Consider the following 16,509-nt stretch of genomic DNA (forward strand, 5'->3'; position numbering starts at 1 on the left):
ATTTTTATTAGAACATGTTATTAAAATATTAAAAGAATATTACTGGGCCAGGGAAATAGCTCTGGTCTAAGTACCTACCTGGCAAGTGCAAAGACCAGGGTTTGATCCCCAGTATTGCGTTCTGTGCCAACCCCAGTGCTGTGCCAGCCACTGGAACTGGGAGTGGTGGCATGTGCCTGTAATCCTAGCACTGGGGAGGCTGAGACAGGAGAATCACTACAAGCTCAAGCTGTGTAGCAAGACCCTACACTAAATAAATAAATAAATAAATAAATACAAACAATTTTAAAAAATGAAAGAATATTACTACCCTTCATCCTCATCAAAATGCAGACACATAATTGTTTGCAAAAATATTAGCATGATCAGTCAGAAAAAAATAAGTTTGTGGTTTATGCTAGAAGATTTTTCTAGAAAGATCAGCTTTCTTTTTATATTGGTCCGTTCAGTGTTGAACGACTTTCCACGGAAGTAAGAGCAGACACATCTGGGCAGTCCAGCTCGGGAAACGGCACCGTCCCTTGCTCCGGTGCACGGGCTGCTTTCTGATTGTCTGACCTGCCCAGAGAGGGAGCGTGGAAGGGAAGAGGGCTGGAGCCGCCAAAAGGGTTTTCAGCAAGAAACACCTTTCGCTGAAAAATTTAGACTTCTCTTAAGGTGCTACAGAACAACACACTATGGACAAACTGTATTATCCAAAAGGAGAACTTTCTCTCCAACTATTTTAAGGAAGCCCATTTTAAAGTGATTTTTAAATCGCCTTTCTTCTATGTTCTTAGACCATGATGTACAACTCTTGCAAAATTATTTTGATTGCATATCTTAGCTATAACATAAATTAGCTGCAGTAAGTTAAACTGGACCTTAATGATAGCAAAGCATACTTCAGTGACTTTCCCAGCTTTTCCCTTTATACCAGTTAATGTAAACAGCAATGCAAAGTCTTGCCGAATCAGGGAAAGTCACTTCCTGCAATGTTAACTTTTCTGATCTATATATGATTTACTACGATGCTCACATTATGCAAGAATTAGTAGCCTTAATGAAAGAATAGATTTCTAGATCCAGTGGTACTTAATGTCTTTGCAAAATAAGAGCTCGTGAAACAAAAGTATTCTTAGAAAGGCAGTGTTTTTACAGGTCGAGAAGCTGCTAAAAGTGTGATATCAAAAATGATCCTGACATTCAGACTCAAAACATGAGTTTTCCTATTAAATATCTGTTAAGAGAACATAAATCTTTTGTTCAGTATAGTCTCTCAACTGGAACAAGCAAGGTCGCAAACAACTTTTCATTAATCTTTTCTGACCTTTTCCCTAAGAGTTATTCTGCGAGTCAAGATGTAGTGACTGGCACAGTTACTGAATGATCTGGGAGGTCCTCCAGGCTTAATCTCACCAGAAATCTTCTGCATTCTTATCTCCCCAGCAAACGTAGAGGTGACACACGAAACTATTTCTATCCACCTAGGTGGAAATTAGCTAAGCAATATGTTGTCTTGACTTGAAACTGTACACAGCTCCATTTCACGTGGAATAATTTAATTTACTCATTAAATTCAGATGCACTAAAAGCAATTGGATCCAGGTAAGGCAAAATGTAACTATTTCAGGTCTTCGGATTCTTTGTTGTGCCTTTTCTTTCTCAGGAGACAGGTTCTTTACCTCCAGGCCTTTTATTATCGTAGAAAATTAATCACATTACTGCTTAGAGAACAATAGCATGGCAGCGTTCCCTCCTCCCTCAACTGTCATCGTGGCAGTAATGTTACAGCCATGTGGAGACTTTATTTTACTTGATTTCTTTAAGGCTCCCTTCTCTGTTATAATGGCTTGGAGTTACTATCACGGAACTACATCGTAATTATAATAATGTTTTATGGCTGTACAGTGCTTTTCATAGCATAAAATGCTACTTGGAAGTATATCTTATTCAAAGCCCTTTACAAATAAGAAATAATTAACCCTTTCTTGAGAACCCTGCAGGAAGTAGGTGGGAGCAAATAATAAAGGCAACATTCCTATTGTATCAGTTCCCTTCACATGCTAGTGGTAAAGGACACTATAACGTAACAGTCTGCACTAAACCTTAACTCCAATAACTTCCCAGTTGGAAACACACAGATTACTATAGATAAAATGAGGAAATCTTCCATTTGGAAATTACATTTTAATATTCTGCAGGGATTTTTGTTAATCAAAAGCCTCAGGAAGAAAACTTGATTTAATGTTTTCTGCAATAAAGTATTCACTGCAATATGTGATTGAATAAAATACATCGCACTGGAGGTTGTTAAAGTTCAGCACCAACATCACCTGGTGGGCATCTTAAGTGACCCTGGGTCCACCCTGGAGCTGTGCACTGGAGCCTTAATATCCATGTTTCTATCAGAGTTAGGGGATGCCATTCTGCCCATTTAGGATCCACATTTTGAGATCAACCCCCAAGGTCAACGCCCAGGGGGTTGGTTGCGCTATAAAAATGGAATTTTCAAGCAGTAGGGAAATTATTTTATATCTCTTTCTGAACATCTATTCATTTTAGGTTTTTTAGCTATTATTAACACAATAACTAAGCTTTTGCTAACACAATTTTTGCTATAATTAACACAAAGAAATATATATATTGTCCCTTTCTTATAAATATAATGAAGTCCTAAATTAATGGATTCAACTTCTACTATGCAAATTATTAACTTCCTTTGTTTATTTCTTAATTATATAGACCCTGCTCCTGAAAGCACACATTTTAAGAAGGCAAACAACAAATTTGCTTCTCCTGACTAGAGGAAATCTAGTGAATCACTACAATAGTACCATATAGGGAAAGAGAAGTCAAAGAGGATCAAGATGTGTTACGTGCACATTCAACGTTGAATATATTTATTATGTATGGCAAACATACCCTAATAAGTTTTTAAATTAAAAGCAACATACATATATAATCTTTTAATCATGCAATCTTGGTGCTTTATAATGTTTATCTGATGTCCCCTTCTAGAACCGATCACGTTTCAACTATTGAAATTACCTTGAGTACGCACAGGATCTGACATAGGACTTGGGTCACTGAGACCTTGGGGGTTGATTGCTCTAACCATGAATAAGTAGATTGTATTGGGCCGCAATCCTCTCACGGTGTAGAGGGTGGTCTTTATATGGTTTGCCACTGTCTGCCAGCTATTGCTCACGGATTGGCTGAAACATGAACAGAAATTTCATTTAAAAAACAGTCATAAAGCTATTGGAAATGGAACTGGGTATCAATGACAAAAGTTAATGACTGGAAATTAAACCTATACATACACACACAACACTTGAAGTGTTCAGCCCAATAAATGAAATATTAGGATGGTTTCAGTTTATTCAACAACAAAGCCAAGCCCACCTAAGGGAAGTGCCATGCACAACAAAATTAAACTCATCCCAGAAGATGTGACTGCCCTTTGCTAAATGCCCAGCAGCTCACTAAATCAATACCTGTAAAGGAACAGAGACCAATATCACATCAAGGTTATACAATAAGTATGGTCCTCATAAGTGCATATATATATATATATATATATATATATATATATATATATTGAAAAGAATTAACCTACAGAAAGAATAAATGGACTGCAGAGTAAATTATGCCAATACATTTGCTATTGCAAGGTGTGTTTTCTTTTGCAGCAATTCCACATGCAATATTATAGTAAAGCCTTCTAAAACTACATATCTGTAAAAGAAGAAAGGAAGCATGTAATGAATATTTCCCTTGGTTACATTTTTAATAAAACTGTACATTACACAGTATTGTGATTTCTCAGAATAGCAAAATATTTCTGAATTTGTGTGCATGAACTTCTTCATAGTCAGCTGAAGATGGATGACATAGTACAACACTTTGTTTAAATTTAAATGCTACCTTGTCTTAGATAAGGAGAAAAATATGATTTTAGGTTTGTGTCCCTATTTTAGATATCTTTAAGAATTAAAGATAAAATTATAGAAAAGAATATGTTTTGAAATTTGAAAACGATGTATCCAATTTTATCTTAAATATGGATTAGAGAAGCTTAACTTGAAAGTGGCTATCTTTCAAACTACAATATGAAACTCATACCACTGAATATGAAAGGACACTAAATCCATCTTCTCTTATGTATAGGTATTTTACCAAATTCCTGTAGGACAATTTGATAATGATATTTCCTAATTTATTATCTGTATCTTTAAGTTGATGACAATTATTTACAATAATACCTAGAAATATTTTTGTTTCAGAAATTATAAAGACATGGCATTGATTTCTTAATTGTGGTTTTTGTATCATCTAAATATAATATTCAATAGATGTATTCCAGTGTATAACATAAAGATATTAGAATTATTTTATATTCTAATCCATTTATTGTGAATGACTCTTCCAGAGTTTCATGCTACAATAAAAATTGCATGAGTTTAAAAATACTTGTGCTGAATTAAAAGTATTTTCTGCTTAGTTCTTTTTTTTTTTTTTTTTGCAGAACCAGGGATTGAACTCAGACCCTTGCACTTGCCGGGGAAGTGATTATTCCACTGAGCCATCTCCCCGGCCCCTCTGCTTAGTTCTAAGGATCAAATTCTCATTTTCAGTACATACAATTGTCCTTATTCCTCAGTAAGGAACTGAGCTAACTAGTTATATTCCTTCCTTCCTGTAGAGCTAAAACAGATAATGAATATTTAATATTATTAGAAAAGTCAAGTCTCTTGTTAAAGTCAAATATAAAACGTAAGTTCTTAGAATGCATTGATTGAATATTTGTTCTACATAATACACCACGATAGTTCAGTTGAGATTTTACTATCTAGGAATTAAAGCAAAAATCAAAGGCAGAAACAAGAACTGTGTCCTACCTGAAGGCCTCAATGATATATGCGCTTGCTGGAAGAGCTCCAGGGGGACCTGGCTGCCAGGACAAGGTGACACTGTTCTTAGTAACATCTGTAACCTGTGGCTTAGATGGTGGCCCTGGCAGGTCATTTAAATCATAATTTTTACTGATTGTTGGTCCAGATTCTGTAATAAACAGACAAAAAGGAACTTTAATTTTCATTGCATAAGCTGTCACTGATGTTTCAAAGAAAGAAACAGTTTATTAAAGAAGACCTGGCAGTGAGCAATTCATCTTAATGAATCAGAAATACATAAACAAATATCTGCTTCTTCCAAATTAACAAATGGAAATTTTATTTTCCTCCATGATGGCTAGAAGTGCTTGCACTTCACGGAAAGTAAAATAAGAAAGTCATCAAGAACAAGTGTAATCAATTGCACAAATGCAATGTTATGTGGTGAATGTTGGTAGAAGAATTAGAAATGTCACTAAATGCGAAGACTTAGATTTAACTGTCACTGAATTTACAACCACAATCTCTCCTTAACTTACTGTTTTCTAATCATCTCTCAGAGGGAGTTGAGCCTTCCCACCCTTCAGGTTATTCACGAAGGACTCACCTGTCACATCCAGCACCGCACTCCAGGCGGTCTCTCCACTTGAACTCGTAGCCACGCAAGTGTAAGTGCCACTATCAGAAATCTAGCACACAGAAAAGGGAGACACTTGAAGTGTAATCAGCTTGGATAATAACTACTCACCTCCCAACCAGGCAGTATTTACTTTCACAAATTGAGACATACCAATTGGCTGTCCAATATTTTCATTAAAGTCAACCATGTGTATAAATAAAACATGAAAATTAACTCATTTAATATTACTAATGTTGATTTAAATTTTTTAAAGTGTAACTTTATGGCAAATGCTATTTAAAAATTGTATTTGCATTTTTGTTTCCTTTTTCCATGGCATTATTTTTATCTCTTAAGTCCATCTTCTGGTACAATTTTACTGTGTCAGAGCTAGATACACATAACTCAGGACAGAATTGTTTCACAACCCCATAAGCTTGCAAAGTGTCAGTAATGCAAAGAGGCTTTTCTTTTTCTCAGGTAAAAAGTATTTCAATAGAGAAAATCTATGTAGATATAAGTAAGCAATGAAATAGCAGTGGGCCCCATTTCCCTTGTACAAAGAGAAATATAGTGAAAGAAATCATTTTTACAAGAGGTGCTGATATCTGGGATCTGAGCAACTACATGAGGACAGCGATGTGTAACACAAAACTCATGGTTGAATGCCTCTCATCTTGGTCTTCTAAATATGCTCTGTTTCTAATGTCTTATCAATTGTTATACTCTCTTAAGTTAAAAAAATAAGGAAAAATATTAAGATTTCTTGAAAGCAAGCGTTAATATTCAATCATCTGTCAGATCTTATGTAAATGTATCTGTTAATCTGAGCAACAGATTTGACATTAAAAATACATAATATAAGAATCATTGTTAATTAGGTATTCCTGTTTTGAAAATCCGTAACATATATACTGTTGTATGTTACCCTGTTTCTGCCATTTTTTTCTGTTTTGCTTCTTTTTTTTCACTCTTCAAAATAAAATAAAATTAAATATAAAGAGTTCTATTTTTTCCTGTTAAGAAATAACTTCTCACCTATTAAGTGGAGCAGTATACAGTAAACAAGTAAAGTTGCAGCATTATGAAAGAAGCCAACCATTCCCACAGAGTCATTGCAATTTAGAATTTAAAAGGAACTTGAAAATAATCTCATATATAATTATTTTTAAAGAAACATTTAACAACTTTCATTTCATTGACCACTTAAAATGTTTTGTTTTTCATGGAAGAGTGTCTGAGAACTTTTTAAAAAAGAGTTGGGAATATAATCAAGAGTTCTGCCTTATACATGTACACGTCAAGTCAATGTATACTTTGAAAACAGCCCCATGATGCACTGTTGTCAGACCCTATTGGCTGACATTGCCAACAGTAGTCATTTGCATTAGGTTAGGTGTACAGGAAAAGGGGGCGGAGAAGAGCACTTGATCGACAAGGAGAGTAAGACCCATAGAAGGAGTAGAATTAAAGTTCCACAAGGAAAATGGGTCTCATTGTTGGATAAGTGTGGAAGTACATAGAATATTCCATCCGATGGGCTTGAAATGTAAGTGTACTAATGACTTTAGCTTTCACAACTGGTTCTCAAATAAAACAGGAGTGCATGAATGTCGCTGCCATTTCACCATTTTAATTGATTTTAAATGTCATTATGTGTTTTAACATAAGTTTCAAATTGCTCTGGCATGTCATTCTTTACCTTACCATCTTTTTACAATTGTCTTCTATTACACAGAAGCATGATGGGAATAGCCACAGCGGAAGGAGTCATTCTTTCCATTGTGGCTGTATGCACATTATAGTCATTAGAAATCTTTGCATTTAAGAAGCATTACTCACAAACTAAATATAATGAGCCAAGGCTGGATTCTAATGGGATGTTCATTTGAATATGGACTGTGAAAGAGCAAAAGAATTTGCATTTTATTATAGCTGTTAAACTAAAATGGAGCCCTTGTTATTCTCTGCAAATGCTCAGAGAAGAGTATGTAGGTAATGCATCTTAACTGCATTTCTTTGTCAGTGTAGGAAGATGTAAGTCTGACATTAGCTGTGGTAGGTAGGCTTTAATGAGTTCTGGAATATTCTACTTCCCAAAAGATAACAAATTTAGTTACCAATTAGCTGGACTGTGACAACACAGCATTCATCATGCTACTTTTTTTCTTCATTAAGTAATAAAATAAAAGTAGGGAGACATGGAGGCATATGGCCTATAGAAGGATCTCTCGAGATTGCATGCGGGAAGTATCACTAGGTTCCTTTTAGTCTCTCCTTCAACATAGTCATTTTACAAAAACAAACAAAACTCAATGTGCTCCATTTGCAGTTTGAGATGTTAAATGGCTAAATATTACTCGTTAAATTTCACTGTTCTACCACCATCAGCTTCCATCATCACATTTATTTTATTGTTTTCACTTTAGTTATTTTTGTTGGCATTGTTTTTGTTTGGGTCAGAAGTCCTTCTATCTATTCCCATCCTTATCCTCTGATTCTTAACAAATGCCTTTAAAAAGAAATTAATGTGTAGCATGCCCCATCACCTACCAGTGTCTTTTGTGAAGTTGGCTGCAGTCAAGCCCTCAGCAGCAGAAATCTATGAGACAGACTACTGAGAAGCCTGTCAGAGGGCTCCAAGTTTGACCTCATCAACACTCACCTTCAGCTGCTCCTTGCATAATCTACTAGATATCTTGAGTACTCAAGCACACTCTCAAACTCGGCAAAACAGCAAAAATGCATTAGCTTCTATGGCTGAAGTGGGCATTCAGACCAAAGAGAGTGGCTGAAGGGTTTACATAGGAGAATTGGCATTAATTTTTTAATAACTTCCAATTGTTCCCAGAAAGTCAGCAACTAATTTATAATCAATAAAAAGACTTAGAAGAGTCTTGTTAATTTATTTGCCCTCATCTAAACTTGCCAGCAGATTTCTTAGACAAAAAATTAATGCCTGAACCTCAAAATCACAGTTAAAAGTCATACATATATTAATATATTATATTTTGTTCATGTATGTTTGAATCATTCTTCTATTTGCATTTGTATGATATAGAGATAAACAACTAAATAAACCATAATAGTAAATGTACTTCCACCCTCAGAGTGTGATTGTCCTCAGATGAACAAATATGTAGAAAACATTTTTCCCTTCCTCTCTCTGATATGAATGTAAAAAACTCAGCAACATTATGTTGTTTCTTTCCCCTTCATTTGGTTCTTAATTTTACTAGTCCACTAGATTATTTTAGTTGGGCTTCCACTAAACCCTTTTCTAGCTATTTGGCTTCATGTACTATGACATCAGCTACGTTAGTGCTGGTTCTCCTCCTCAGTCTTGTGATTCCCACAATGCACTGCTCTCCTGAGGGCAGTGCTTGCTACCTGGGCATGCTAGGATAGATTTACTGTATTTCATCAAATGAACCAATTACACTGGAGGAGGACAGATTCTTCACATTAACATCCAACTGGGTTTCCCACCTTATATAATCTTTCACCTGAATAGAGTATAGGTTGGACATTTATATTTGCTTCTGGCCAATATACTATTTAAAGATTTCAGTACAGACTGCTTGTGATTTTTTCACATGCAATTATAATCTCCTTCCTAGGAGATTTTCTTCCTTAATGACTTTAAAGAAATACCAAGTCATACCAGTAAAAATTCACACAGAGACTAAAGGCAGGCTCCAGGCAATAGTCAGCAAGATGCTGAGCTTGCTACTCAAATATCCACAGGAACTCTACACAGTACTACCAACAGACTTGTGGCCTGGAAGCGAATCAATCCCCCATCAATCATCCGATAAGATCATAACCTTAATCAAGTAGCTCTGTGAACTCCTGAAGTAGAAGGCCTATCTAAGTCACTGCCATAGTTCTAACTCATACCAGCTACCACAAAATAACTGTGTACTATTTTAAACCTCTTGTTCATCGCTAATAGTTACACGACAATATATAATTAATGCAATATTCAGAAGCACACATTTTATTTTGGATTGTCCTTGAAGCAGAACCAATTCAAATTTCCAAGAATAGTTATTACCTTTCACATCAACTTCAACGGAAAGACTACCAATGACTATTCTCCATTCGGAGGTTTAAATATAAATCTAACAGTAATTTCATCCCAAATCCAAGGGCTCGCTCTGTATACCTGACTGACTAGCACCCTCGCCGTCAGTCGTATTTCTTTATTTTTTCACACAAGTATAAAAATGGCCAATCAAAGTTATCTATAATTCTCCACAATCTTCCTTTACAAGTGAGCATAAAATCACTAAAAAATCTCTTTTAGAAGCTTTAGACATCTTGTATACTATTATTAATTCTAACTGGTGTAAAGCTTCTTTTCTATTTTTTTTTTTTTCATGCAGGGTCTCACTACCCAGCCCAGACTCGTAATGATCCTCCTGATTTCTGCCTTCCTAGTGCTGGGATTACAGGAAAGTGCTACCATGCCCAGACTCTGGTGTAAAGTTTCTAGCTTCAGTGATTTCATAAATATGAGGTAGTATTTCAGAATAAAAAGATTGTATGTATCTTATGAAATTATGACTAAAATAAGGACAAAATCTTCCAATTCAATTAATCATTTTAAAGGAAGAGACATGACTTATTATAAAATGTGCACCAATTACACTGAAATGTAAAATTCTAAGTTCATCAGTTTTTCCCTGGAACAGTACTTACGCCAAGAAGAGTAAAGAACAATCAATTACGTTACTTACCCGTAAGTTCCTAATCTGCAGTGTTCCTTGATCTTGGATAGTTGCTCTTGGATCTCTACCCAGGAAAGTGAATCCCTCCTTTAACCAGCTAATTACAGGAAGAGGGTCACCAGTGGCTTTACATTTCAGTAACGCTGTGCCTTCTACTGCTAATGTTTGGTTTACTGGGCCTTGTAGGATTATTGGTGGAGGTCTATCTGTCAGAACTATAGAATAAAAATATAATCAGGATATTTTCACTTTCATGACATACAGTAGTTTGTGATACTGACATTGAAAGAAAGTTAAAACCCCAAAGTTATACAAATTCCTCACAATTTATTCTGTATATTTAATGCCTATTAGAGGACTCCCATCTTTACTACTATAGATGCATCTATATGTGCTGTACTAAGACCACAGTATTGTTCATAACTTATTCTATGCTATAATTCATGTAGAATAATTAAACTGAGATAAAGCCTGACATCTTAGAAAAGTGTATTTGTACCTGTATTAAAATTAAAATTACTATTACAATGAATAGTTTATACCAGTCATTCATAAAATCATTCATTTTATCACTCAGAGGCATACTTAAGAAAGCCCTAGAAGGATCTTATAAGTAGAATCAACTTCACATATGTTTTCTTTTTAAATATATGCACAATTGATAATTTACTCCTTATCATTCCAGTGTGTGCTATATTTATATTAGCTTGATGATGGTTAAGTACTAAATAAAAAATGTATTTCCTAGCTTATGATCTTAGTTCTCCAAATCATGGTTTATTTTCATGATTTTATTGAATCATACAATTATGGAAAATAAAGCCCTAGGAGTATTTTATAGTAGTAAGACTATGATATGATTACAACTGAAATTTCATTATATATTAATATATATATATATATATATATATATATTAATCCTTGTGTTTATTTGAGTACATTTTCCATAATCTAATAAGCTTTTACTGTACTATGTTTTGTTTATAAAATATTTAATGCAGAAGTATCTTTCATGCCAGCAGAAGTATTTAAAGATTACATAAGAAGGACATGAATGCTCAGCAGTATTTACTTATTTATTTACTTATTGGTGGAACCTGGTATTGAACTCAGACCCTTGCACTTACAAGACAAACACTTATTCTACTGAGCCATCTTGTCGGTCCCTGATCAGCAGTATTTAAATGGTATATGTAAAAATGCAGTTAAAAGAAGATAAAATTACACTCAGAATACATTAGAATCAAACTAACATGGTCCTCTCCAATGAAGGCTTTCTTAAGAAAAACTTCAGTGACAGCATATAGAGCACGGATTTTGATTAATTTTCCACAAAGTCTATATATATCTCCAATTACTGATCAGCCAATGTGAGGAGGAATAGTCTACCTGGGAAGGGCATCTCACATTACAATGTGCAGAATCAGAAAAGTGACATCATTTTGCTTGATGCTGTAATTCCCTTTGCCCTCTAGCTCTTATAAACACCAGCTTACATGACTAGTGCCTAATGTGCATATAGCACCTTTATTATTTGAATTTACGGAGTTGGGGAAGAAATCATTAAAATTATCAGGCAACTGAAAATATTCCATGAGATAATTTATAATTCAATTTAAATGTTATGATATATGTCCCTTGAATATTAAAGTACTATGAACTAAATCAACCTGAAGTCTACTGTGTCAACCATAAAAACTTATGAGAAAAATCACAAAAAAGTTGTTCCTCACAAACTAAAACTGGAAAAATTTATTTCACTGGTTTTCTTGTTCATACTCTTCAAGTTAGAAATAGATGAAGTAATCATGATAAGTGAGAACATAATATTACAATTCTGACACATTATTACAATAATTGGGCAAAAATAAAATCAAATGAAAGTTTTATGTAACGCCTGGAGAAATGGCTCAGTAGAAAAAGCGTTTCTCTGGCAAGTGCACGGGTCTGAGTTCAATCCCAGGTTATGCCAACACAAAACAAAAAAGAAAGAAAACAAAGTTTTATGTAATTCCTTCATTACTCAAAATCAGAAGACTAGTTCAAAAAACCTTATAAATAATTTTTCAGTTCAAAGAGAAAATAAATTTTCCTTATTCAAGAAGACTTTAGTTATGGAATTTGAAGTGCCATTTTTTTTTTGTTTCAAGTTAAGTGTTAATATAGAGTACTAAGAACATCTTATAACCCGTTTTCATTGCCATATTTCTAAAATAATTAGAGAAAGCCAAAGATTATTTCCTTTGGAAAGGGAGAGATAAATTCTGGAGCATGTAAATTGCTGAATCTTGCTTCTGTTTTACCTAGCTTGCTGCAAGATTTCTCTATGCAAAGTGCGTTGGTGATCTAAGCACGTGAGTTTGTTTCAAGTACGTGTGACCATCACTATCTTAGAAATCAGCAAGCAGTAAGACAGAAGCCGCATACATATACAACATAATTTGCTTATTGTCTCACGTAAAATGTTGTAATGGCAACATTTTCTTTTACCAAGTTAGCTCTCTCTCTCTTTCTCCCCCTCCTTCACTCCCCCTCCCTCCCTCCCTCCCTCCCAAAATTAGTAGCTCATCTTTTCATGACTTTCATCAATACGGTAAATGAAAATTTCCTAGCCAGAATTCTTAGTTTCAAAGGTGTTCTCAGTGAAAGACCAGAGACCTATCTGCCACTAAGGTCAAAGTTTAAATGAACATTTAGGGTTTCAATGGTCTGTGAACAACTCCACAGTCTTCCCTAACTATGCATTATAAATCCTTCATACATGATTCATATCGGATCGTGGTGTGACATTTATTGTCAGTATCACATATAAATATCTTTCTAGTCATTTTAGATTCTAATGCATGGCTCTACCCACAGAATTTTCATTAAAATTTTCATTTTTCTAAGGATAAAATTGCAGAAAATAAAGAAGAAATGAAAAACAGTGCTAGCATATAAATAATATCTTTTAGAAATATACTTTAAGGAACATTTAAACATCTGAGCTCATTTCACAATAAATTATTCAAGAAGGCACTTGCTTTAATCATTACCAATATCATCTTATATGATTGCTTAGACTTAAAATTGCCCCAGGATATAAGTGCAAAAATAAACAGTATGAACATTTTTCTGCTTGGAATTTTTACTTGTTTCTCTGAACATGACATATTTTCATTCTACACTGGAATTTTAGTTATTGCAAAATTTACATGCATCATTAGAAAAGGATGTTCAAGATTAGAATGATGGCTGAAATATTATTAAACCACTAATAACCCAACAGAATCTAAACCATGAATAAAAGCTAAAATCATCAACCAATAGGACTGCTTAATATTTACAGACATTATTTATAATATTTATGTGTGTGCAAAAGTGAGATTTGTATTGATGGAAATCGACGATTCTAGGCCTACTTGAAATGTTTATGCAAAAGGATTCTGACATTTTGATTGTTCACTTAAGTAAAAATTAATGAAAGAATCATCATCATCATCATTATTATTAATTTTAGTATGGATCTACAGGGTCTCACTTTGTATGTCTGCGATTCTCCTGTTTTCAGCCTCCCAAGCCCTGGGATTGCAGATGCTCACCACCATGCCCAGTCTCAATCTCCAGCTCAGCATGCCCTGGGGGCGGTGCTGGCACAGCGCACAGGGAATCAAACCCGGGGCTCTGCACTCTCCCTAAGCAGGAGTGTAGTCTGCTGAGCTATCTGGCAGGCCCAAAGCATTATTATTTAATCCAGTTGTAAAGATTTCCAGAGACATTCAGTCATCAAAAATTTAAACATGGCCATCACTTTCTTAATTTTGACCTCAGAAGTGAAGCTGGTTGGTCAGATGTCAACTAACACAAGTTCCAAAACATTTCCTTTTCATTGCTTTAGGCATGATTGTGAATATCACTATATCTCATGCATCCTATCAGTCACATAAATGACCTTCTAATTTATCCATGTTTTTCCACATAATTTTTTTCCATAGTATTGATTTAGAAATATTTAGTTTTGTTATTAATACTACACTACACTATAATTCATATCTTTGCATTATGTTTGAAAACATACATAATATAGACTGATAGACTTTAGTTCTAATACATTTTTCACATATAATTATCTAGATATTTCTGCTAATAGAAAATAAGAGAACTTTAAAGACACTATTAATTATCTTTCATTCCGTTAAGGACATATCGAGGTTTGAGGGATGAAAGATCTTTCGGGCCTCAGGAAGGATTTCTCATCGCGGTCACCCCTGACCCTGACTTCTTTCACTGTGTAGCAGTAAATCTCTGCATCATGAGCAGGTGCAGCCACTAGTGCTGTGTTGTCTGCAGCCAATGTTTGTCTCTGTTATTTATCCCCATTCCTGGCATGATTCTGAATCAGGTCAGCCCATGGACAGGCACTAAAGGATACCATCTTTCCATTAATTTTAAATGACCTTTTAATCTAGATGTAAATTTGAATTCTATGAAAGGACATGAAATTTTACTAGCAGAGAGAGAAGAGAGTCAGGCCACATACCAAAGTCCTTAGATTTCAGAATATAGCATTATGGGTACAAAAATAACCCAACCCAAATATCTCACAAATATAAGACTAGAGAAAAATAATTTTTATTTTAATCAAACTCAGAGGTTTATGTGATATCTAAGATGCTATAGTTCTCAAGTCTGACAAACTTGAAAAAAATCTAGATCCTTTTCAACTTGCACTATGAATGCTTCTACCTCGATTAAGATTCAAAGTGCATATGTGCAAGTACAAATAATAGTTGTACCATTCATCAGTACTTCAGAAGTTATTTAATTAATTTAACTTAGTGAATGTATAATTAAAGTCAGAGGAATGTCAAAATGTGATTAGCTAAGTAAAAACTCATCTCTCTCACACTGGTAATATGAAAGATGATATATCCCCCTTTTCAGTAAAATAAAATTATTAATATTCATCAGAAGCAGTTATGTCATTATAAGATTAAATAAAAATATACAGATTATGTTTCTCAACAGAATGAGAGTTTTTCTTTAAAATAATGTATCATTGTATATTTTAGATTAAAACACATTGTATTTTATGTTCTTTTTGAAGCTTATAAATAGTTTTAATTCAAAGAGAATTCAATACCATCTGAGAATGCCACTTCACTTAGATTCAAAATTTAGAAGATAGGCATTGATTTAGGTCATTTAACAATCAGAAAATTTCTTATGATGTATGTCATCTTGAAACAAAAATATTTTCACGGGACAAGCGTATAGCAATATCGCACCATCAGTAACCTCCAGCTGAGCTTTTGCCAAAATGCTTCCTGCCACAGTTAGTGCCTGGCAGATGTAGTAGCCGGCGTCGGAGCGCTGAATGTTGGTGATTGTGAGGTCTCCAGTTGGTGACACAGAACATCGACTGTTGGGCTGCTGGGGTTGATTTGGGAAAAGCAGGTTCTGTGTAGACAAATAGAATGTTATCAATATTCTATTCCCACTGGGGAATAAATTACATTAGCAATTTTTGAAATTATGGGAGGATGGTGAAGAAAATACAGGTGTAAAAATATACCATACTGAAATAATAATACAGCACACATTGCTTTTGACTGGGAAAGTTTTTCCAAATATGGAAAGATGATATGCTCTATGGAGTAAGAGTAGTGTATCAAAACAATTCTACCATGTGTATTTTTTGGAAACACAGAGCTTAAAAAGTATTTAGCTTTTTTTTTTTACTACCAAGTAGTATTTCTACTTTTAGGGGATACAGTGCAATATTTGAACATATGAAGACATTATACACTGATCAAATAAAGGTAGTTATCATTTGCATATTTCAATCACTTACCCTGACCTTGTTAATTATTTAATATCTTTCAAACACAGTTTCCCCTTGTGAAAAGGGGGCAGAAAAATATTCCTGTGATTAAATTCTCAGACACTGTGAAGATGTAGACTGAAATATTAGCTATGAATGTGCTTGATCAACTCTATGTTGACAAAGAATACAGATTACAATAGCTGCTTTTCATTTTGAATATTTTAGGATGATTGAATTTACCTGAAAGATGCTCAAAAGCATGTGAATTTGTGAGACTGGAAAATAAAAGACCTGAATCTACTTCTAACACAAGATTGCTGAAGGCCATAACAGCTTCCAAAAGAGGCATGGCTGCACACTACATCCTAGGCAAGAGAAACCAATCACTGAAAAATTTAAAACGATGTAGCATAGCTCTGAAAGTGTACACGTCACTTCATTGAAATTTTCAGTATTACACTAAAAACTATTATA

At 34.4% G+C, this 16,509-nt stretch overlaps 1 protein-coding gene across 1 annotated transcript in view; it reads right to left on the reverse strand.

Moving 5' to 3' along the window:
* Robo2 (roundabout guidance receptor 2) overlaps positions 1–16,509 on the reverse strand; it is a 644,932-nt gene that overhangs the window by 101,496 nt on the left and 526,927 nt on the right. Inside the window, exons 9-13 of the mRNA XM_023724123.1 lie at positions 15,497–15,668; positions 10,239–10,444; positions 5,485–5,566; positions 4,884–5,046; positions 3,031–3,197 (exon numbers count right to left, since the gene is read on the reverse strand). Coding sequence (XP_023579891.1) covers positions 3,031–3,197; positions 4,884–5,046; positions 5,485–5,566; positions 10,239–10,444; positions 15,497–15,668 — 790 coding nt within the window. The remainder of the gene's footprint in view (positions 1–3,030; positions 3,198–4,883; positions 5,047–5,484; positions 5,567–10,238; positions 10,445–15,496; positions 15,669–16,509) is intronic.

This window comes from Octodon degus, unplaced genomic scaffold (assembly GCF_000260255.1).
Source record: "Octodon degus isolate 3935 unplaced genomic scaffold, OctDeg1.0 scaffold00106, whole genome shotgun sequence".
Lineage (NCBI taxonomy): Eukaryota > Metazoa > Chordata > Mammalia > Rodentia > Octodontidae > Octodon > Octodon degus.